Source organism: Ascaphus truei, chromosome 1, assembly GCF_040206685.1.
Source record: "Ascaphus truei isolate aAscTru1 chromosome 1, aAscTru1.hap1, whole genome shotgun sequence".
Classification (NCBI taxonomy): Eukaryota; Metazoa; Chordata; class Amphibia; order Anura; family Ascaphidae; genus Ascaphus; species Ascaphus truei.
The window spans coordinates 1,290,327-1,298,777 of NC_134483.1; the positions used below are offsets into that span (position 1 = coordinate 1,290,327).

Sequence of the window (8,451 nt, forward strand, 5' to 3'; positions counted from 1 at the left end):
GCTCTGCTTCAAACTTTTCCTTGACTTCTTCTGTCAACTGATAATTTTCTTCTTTCAGTTTTAAGTTTTCTACTTTTAATCTTGAATTTTCTCTTTTTTCAGTCTCTGTATTCTTCAGGGCTTCTTTGCAGTCCTCCTTCCATTTACGCACATCTGCTTTGAGAATGACACTCTCCTGGCGTGAGACTTCCTTCTCTAGGTTGAGGGTCTGAAGCTCCTTCTGAGAGACTTTGAGATCTGTATCAAGATTACCAATAGTTTCTTTAGCAATGTCCATCTCCTCAGTGAGACTGTGTAGTTCCTTTCTGGAAACTTCCAGGTCTGTGCGGCAGCTGTTGGTCTCATGATGTGAGGCATCAAGTGCTCTGCGGAGTGTCTGAACCTCTTTCTGAGATACGTCCACTTCTATCCGGACACTGTTGACCTCCTGTTGTGAGGCATTCAGCTCTATACAAAGAGTGTGAACCTCTTGCTGGAAGACTGTCATCTGCTTCAGTGCCTCCTCATACTTCCGCTTTAGCGTAGCCACCATTTTATCAGATTGGCTCTGCTTTTCATCCATGGCGGAAATAGTAGCCTTTGCAGTATCTAGCTCAGTCTTCAGATCCTCCAATTCGGTCTTGGCCGCAGGGTAAATTGCGAGCACAGTCTTCTGTAGCTCAGCATAATTTTCTCTCTCCCTTTCCAATTCTTCACAGAGCAGATCACAGTCATGCCTGGCAATTTTCAGGGCGTCTTCAGGGCTGGTCAAGGGATCGTCACTCACTGGTTTAAGCTCCGCTTCCCTGGGATGACTGGTTGAGGGTTCCTCACTGTTGGCACCGGACAGACACTTCTTTGGAGTACACGACATCTGCCTTGGGCCCTCTGGATATTCGGTTAATCGTGGGATGAATTCTCCATTTTCTCTAGGCCGCAGGGCAACTCGGTCCCCCTTTCCCTCCACAGGATCTGCGGACGTGTCTGTTCCTTCCACGGTAAGTGAAGAACTGCTTTTCTTTTTCTTTTTCTGCCTTTTTGATTTAGATGACATCGTCCCTTCAGGGATATTGGGGTCTCCATCTTCATTTGAAATTTTAGCAGCTTCATTATATACGCCAGGCTTTTCTTGCAGTTGCTTTAGCTGACAGAAATATTGGGTGATCTGCTGCTCCCGCTCTGTCTCCTGGTGATCATATTTGTCAAAGGGAGCTGTCTTTTCTGTTCGTGCCGAGTTCAGGCACCCCCACCATTCTTGGGGTGTTTTGTGGGTGTGACTCGGTTCGGGTTCCCCGTAAGAGATGTCTTCCTCTTTATTGGACTGGAAGGGCCATTCTTCCGTGGGGTAGGGTTCATTACAGGAACGCTGCATCTTGTCCTCCATTTTTAGGCTATCAGGTGTAATTTTCTTCCTGACCTCAGGAGGCACTATTGCAGCTGTTGCCACTGTATTTGCTAGAACCCCCAATTGTGGTAGTCCTACAGATGGGCATATTTTGCTTGTAGAGGTCGTAGCTCTCACAGGCATCTCTGTAGACTTTTCTTTCTTGGGAATTTTTTTTTTTTTTTCAATATCAGCAGTACTGTGCATGCATTTTCTCTTATCAGGTATACAAGATGTGCAGTTGCTAGGTAAAAAAAGTCTATGTGCTCTATACCATTTACTTGCTAGGTGTAAACTCTCCGCTTCAGCAACAGAATTTTGGTTTTCTGCCTGAGTTCAGTAATTTTCAGTCTCATCTTTGGGTATTATGGCATTCACACTTCACACTTTGGGTGTCTGTTTTTTGCTCCCAAGATAGATATAGGCAGACTTTTTTACTTGCAGAAAAAAAAAACATTCTTTGCAGTGGACTATTTCTTTCATTCCCGGCAGGGTGACTCAACATTCAGCAATTGGTTTTGAAAAACCTTTTACACAGTTCAGAAATTACCTTTTCCCTTAATGGGCAATTTTACACTCAGCATTTGTTTGCTAAAAATTCCCTTGCTTCAGCACAGTCTTGTATCAATTTTCACACTTTTCTGCATATACTCCATTCACAGCTGGTAGCCCTATGCGGTGTGGCAACCTTTATTTGCAAAATCAGTACCACTCGTGGGTCACCATCTGTATTCACTGCTTCAGCGAAACTTTTGAAAACAACAAACACCTATCCCTTTTTAAGGGCTGACTCACTTCTTGAACCCTGACTATGGCTGGAAGGCAAAACCCCTATTTCAATGACCATATTACACTTTGTGATAGGCAAAATAAGGTTTAGCTACTTCAGTTTCAGTGCAGTGTGTATCCCTTTAACTCTGATCACTGCTGCATGAGGGTTTTTTTTCTCAGACTGTTTGTAGGCAAAAAGAATAAAAAAAATTCTAATAAAAATCTCCGGTCCTTTTTAACTTCAAAGACACCTCTTGTCCCACCTCGGACACCAAATGTAGACGGACGTTCACAGAGGTACACAATTGGAGGCTTTTATAAGGTGAAATTATAATAAAGCTTTATTGTGCCTTTTCCTTTTTATCAGGAAATCATCCAAACACAGGGGGGGGGGGGGAAACAAAGCTTAATTCACTTGGGAGTATTTCTAGTGAAATCCCATGCAATTCACAACTCCTAGTTAAGCAGGTCTCCCAGCCCCAAACACATAGCATGACGTAAGCAGATATAAGAAGTCTCTTTAGAATGAAAGTCTTATCTGTTAGCTGCTGTAGAGTAAGCTTCTCTGCTCTCCTGGAACCGCACCCGTGCGTGCACAGAAAATCAGCATCCAGGTTTAGAAGTCTTATTTGGTGTCTTGCAATCAGCTCTGCTGTTTCTTCTTGACAGAGCTCAAGACATATGGTGTCTCCAAAGGTCAGCTCTCATTCAGAGCTAAGGAGTCATTTCCTGTCTCAAAGGCAGGCTTTTTCTACCACCTCTAATCAGGCAGGTGGTGTTAGTTAATTTGCTACCAGCAGTTAACCACCACACTGCTGGATTAGAGGCACATTTGTGAACAGGGATAAGTCCCCTGTTACAAGGACCAATACATTACCATACATCTACAGGACCAATACATTACCATACATCTACAGGACCAATACATTACCATACTTATACAGGACCAATACATTACCATACATCTACAGGACCAATACATTACCATACATCTACAGGACCAATACATTACCATACATCTACAGGACCAATGCATTACCATACATGCACAGAAGCGCACCAAGGTTGAAGAAATATGTATTCACAAATACAATAAAAAATGCAAGCTGTAACTTACATGTGGTAAATAAGAAGTCCAGTAGAAGGTAAAAGATCAGGGCTCCGTTTGTGTGGCTAGTTGCTCAAGAGTCTGGAGGTGGGTCCTGGATAGTATGTATCAGTCTCGCACGTGGGGATACATTGACACTGCAATGTGACTGCGCTGCTTCCGGGTGTTGGCGTTCTCGCGATACCCGTGTCTGGCAGTCCACCACGTCACCACCCATCTGTACACTTCCCAACAGGGCTGGCTGTGTACACTGGGTACACGGAGCTTCAACTAGCAACCAAGTCGCGGGTAGCCTGGTTAAAATTATGCTGGTTCCGCTACGTGTTTCGCACATTAAAGTGCTTCATCAGGCAGTAGTGTTGGGCACCTACAGGGGGCTTAAAATAGTCCTTCTATCACCTTTTATCAATTAAGGTGATTGCTCATATTGAAATGTGTGTGGGCAAATAGAGGATCACTGCAATGTGAGTGATCACTATAAAACTTAGACATATCTTGTTGTGACATAAGTTACATGAGCATTTGAGAAGGACATAAGATGATATTACAATTTAAAATCTATAAAGCTTTTGTATCGTTTTCCATTATCAATGAAATTCATCATAAACAATAATAATTTTAAATAAACATATACTAAGAAAAACAATAAAGATAAACTGAATGGGACAAAGAAGGACGGTTCGGGGGGGGGGGAGAAGAGGGGGAAGGGAGGGAAGGGAATGGAAAGTTAGAGGATGGAACAGCAAGAATTGGCCAGGGAAGGGGAAGAGGGAAGAAAAAAAGAGGGGAGACAATAAGGGGAGAAAGAAAGAAAAGGGAAAAGTAAAAAGGGGGGAAGAGGGAAGGGAAAAAGGTGAAATGAAATAAAATAAATAAACTAAATACGAGGAAATAAGTGGTGGGGAGAAAAAGGGGGAGGGGAAACTGTACGGCTAAAAATGGAATGGCCATAAACTGGAAACTACCTTATTAATGGTGTAAGTGCCACATAATCATTAAGGCCTCCTGGAAATTTGGATTGCAATGTAAAGATCCAAAATTGCTCCCTCTTAGCAATATAGAGATCCTTATTTCCCTGCCCTAATATTATCCATAATCCTCTCAATTACCATATACTGTATTCCCACTGTACTACAATTATGGATGTGTGAAAATCTGTCCGATAATGCTAACCAACAAAACATTTACATCACATGTTCCCTCTTCCCCCCATTTTTTCTTCTCCCTTGTCTTTCTCTCTCCCCTTATTGCCCCCCCTCTTTTTCATTTAAATGTGGGGAGGGGAGAGCGGGACCTCTATAACTGTCAGGCCCCCCACCCTCCCCCCCGAAAATCTAGCGCCCTTTCCCCAGCGGAATTAAAGTTAATACTGTATAGTACATTATATTTACCTTCATTTTAAACTTTGCCAACCGGGTGAAGATGATCCAATGTCAGAGGTGTATTGTGCGTACAAGCTGGGGTCACTCATGTAGTCTGCATCATATTTATCTTCATTATATACCTTGCCAACCTGGTGGAGATGACCTAATGTCAGCGGTGTACAGCATTGTGTGTAACAGCCGGGATCACTCATGTAATCATCATTATAGTTGACAGGTGCCAGCTGAAGCTGGTTATCAGAGGGGGGTGGGGCAGGTAGCAAAGATTGCTGCTCACCAGGTTTTCACTCACGGTCAGCCCATCATTGCAATAGGATTGGGAAGCCAGTGTTGGTACCTGTACACTGCAGGGTTGGAAAGTACGTACTGTACGAATCTTAAATGGATGAAACCCGACCTTTCTTCTTTTGAAGTCGCCATGAGCAAACATACTGGCAAAAGCTGGAAGCACCGGCTAATATCCTCTTGTATCTCCCAGAGGAGGGGCTGTGCGAAAAATGCCATCCTCATTATTTAATGTTTGCCTTATCGAATTCTTGGTTCGGGGAAAATTTGAAGAATTCATATTTTTCAATTATATAGTCGGAAATCTCTGCTAAAGTCGCCTTCTTACCTGTCCCAGCATTAATTGCAGAAAATATGAGAAATGTGTAACTACATTTTGGTTTGGTATAAGTACTTGACATGATGTCCATTCACCAAGTGCAGGAATAGTACTGTAGAATAACGGGACAAGCATTGTGTATACTGTGGAGATTTTAATTATGAAACGCCTAAATTTGATAACGTCTTCAGCGACCAAGGTCAATTTACACTGGATGACTGTTGAAGCCACTCTTTTTATCTAGTTTTTAAACACCTGCAAATTGACTACACACAACTCACTATTTGCCCTGTGCAAATGGATTCACTATTGCCATCTGGCGGAAACACGCAGAACTGCACCCAAACAAATCACAATCACATTAATCATGGAAAATCAACAACGGTAAACAGGCGTGTGATTAGCAGCATTTATGGAAGATTAACGAGTGAATGCCACGTGGAATACAGCAGACTTTACGAAAACGGCACAGAGAAATCATCGAATAATGGCCGCTGTATCTGTAACTCCCGGACAAGAGATTTCAGCATCTCCGGAAGAAAGAGAGCGGTGGTGTCAGGAACTTCATGTCGATTTGAGTTCCAGGACATTTCGGGCTAAGTCCCGATCAACCTAAAGACTTTGTTTTATGTTCTATTTCACCTAGGAAAGTCTATTTTTTTGTATCCCAGACCCCCAGTAAGTGTGTTTTCTTCTGTATTTTGTAACCCACGGTGTGTACGTCTGTTTCTATGGAATAAATGACAATTTGTTTAACTATCTTGTTTTGTTCAGTGAATTAACCCGATAAAAAGGTGTAAATACCTGGTTCCCGTGACAGCTACTGAGTGTAATGTGGTGCGTTTTACCTGTTGGCTCACAGGAGGCCTGATCCTCCGCTGCTGGGAGCCTGAGGTGTACCTGGTTTATTCCAGTGACAGCGCCTCCACCTGCGAAGCATCCTGGCAGCACCAGATAGCCCCTTCACAGGACCCAATCCAATGAGCACACACATGGGTATAATATAACAGGTTTACTGAACTCAGAACTAATACCCACACAGTAAGCACAACATGCAGGCCTCGCGCAGCCTTACACATACACAGTATCCCACTGTCCAACCACCTAGTCTAAATCCCGGTAAGGTTTTCCCCAACGTACTGAGGTGCCCTGGGCACCTAACCACCACAGTAGCCAACACAACCCAAAGTGTGTGCAGCGCTGGCCACAGTATGTACAGTATAGTTGTGCACTTGTTGTAGTACCTGCCCAGGTGCTCCAGCACCAAGGTACTGCCGAACAATAACAGGATCCGCTGATCCAGCATCGTCGTCGTACGCGGCATCTGCTTCTGCTTGTCCCACCATGAAGAGAGTCTCTTTATATTGTGGTGGTGATCTGGTCTCAGACCACTCGACGCAATGAATGTGTGGCGTCTCCGCTGAGTCCCTCACTATATACACTAATGGGGCACCTCCAAGCTATTTGGGTCCAGGGCCTATCTGGGGCCTCAAGGGGCAAACTAGGCCTAGACTCAGAGCCACTGACTCCTGAGGCACTACCTACTTGTCCTTCTCCCAGCTCTGACTAAGCGCGCGGTCCCAGCGCGCCAAAATGTATCTCTCTGTGCAGGGGATATCTGCAGCCTATTGGCTGTTGCGTACCAGCTGGTCCTGCATCCCCAGTGGCTGCTGGGGGTTGTAGTTCCCCTGCGGCATCTAACTGTAATAGACACCACTCCAGTGAATACCCTGCGCATGCGCACCTCTCCCATAATGGCCGGCGCACCTCAGGGAACTATGCGCATGCACGAAACCTCACTGTGCAAGTATACGCATAATGGCAGCGCCCTGCGAAGGAAGCCACCACGGACTTTCCTGACTGCCCACAGGCTCCTGCACCTTCTCCCGCATACCGCCACATTCGCCCCAGCTTCCGCTGCCAGCCGCCAAGTAAGGGGGCCAAGGAGGACTTAGGGGGGACCCAGACTATATATTTATGCTTCAAATCTTCATTGAGCACTTTTATTGTACATGGGTAGAATGAAGGGTTAAAACAGCCGAGCTCACTGCTGGAATGTGTTGCATTATTAGTAATGGATAAAATGGTTACATTCTTTCCCTCCGTGTTTGGTTTACAGATCATATATTTTGTTATTGACGATGTCACTCGCTATCTCTGGAAAGAAACAAACCAACAAGTAACCTGTTCTCTGATTATGTCCGTGTTCTGAAATGTTATTATCTGGGTTTCAATGCAAGGAACAAAAGGTGAAATGTCAAAACATTAAAACCCACATCTCTTTGTACATCTTAATTCCTCCTTTTTCTAATTCCTTGAAATCCCCGACCCTCCCCCCCACATAGTGACATACACAGGAACATGAGTATATAATCCTGGCTCCTCTGCTTGGAGAGAACATTATCTATCCTTGAGCCTCAGAGACATTGTTACCTGTGAGACATCACCCACCAGGAACACGCAAAGATGAACACGATCGAGCTGTTTGAGGATCCAAACTTTCAGGGGACCAAGACAATCTCCCTAAGTGAGAGTACTCCTGACCTGTCAACAAAAAAATTTATGAAGAGAGCCTCATCCATGCGAGTCACTGGGGACCCCTGGATAGTCTTCACAGAGATAAACTATGGAGGAGACTTTGAGATGTATGAGGAAGGAGAGCATGCCGTTATCCCTGAATTCAATAACAAAATCGCCTCTGTGAAGGTCGTCAAAGGTGGTCTGTCTACCCACAAGATCAATCTGTATGTGGACAAGGACTATAAGGGTGCCGTGACCACCCTGCTGGACACACAGCCCAAAATATCATGGTCAGGCATGGATAACAAGATCTCATCTCACAAAGTGGAGTCAGGAGCCTGGATCCTGTATGACAAGGAATATTTCCAAGGAAATATGATGGCTGCCGTGGCTGGAGATAGCGTACCAAACTACGCTACTATTCAATGGGATGACAAGTTGAAATCTCTGAAGCACTTCACGTCATAATAAAGTTATGTCCCAGTGCATGAGCAGCCAACACAGAGCCTCCAGATCCCTGCACACTCCTCTCTCTGCTCCCAGGGAATGGCAGGGAAAGCACCGAGCACACCGCCAGCCTGTCCTGCCTGATCCCTGCACACTCTGCTCCCAGGGAAAGCACTGAGCACACCGCCAGCCTGTCCTGCCTGATCCCTGCACGCTGCTCCCAGGGAATGGCAGGGAAAGCACCGAGCACACCGCC

At 44.9% G+C, this 8,451-nt stretch overlaps 1 protein-coding gene across 1 annotated transcript; it reads left to right on the forward strand.

The window, feature by feature from the left end:
* Nucleotides 1–7,694: 7,694 nt before the first annotated feature.
* On the forward strand, nucleotides 7,695–8,216 carry LOC142469781 (epidermal differentiation-specific protein-like). Its single transcript, XM_075576419.1, has one exon. It carries the CDS (start codon nucleotides 7,695–7,697, stop codon nucleotides 8,214–8,216), a length of 522 nt encoding a protein of 173 aa, XP_075432534.1.
* The last annotated feature ends 235 nt before the right edge of the window (nucleotides 8,217–8,451 follow it).

Coding starts and splice junctions, on each gene's coding strand:
- LOC142469781 (XM_075576419.1), top strand. CDS start 7,695: ATGAACACGATCGAGCTGTTTGAGGATCCAAACTTTCAGGGGACCAAG.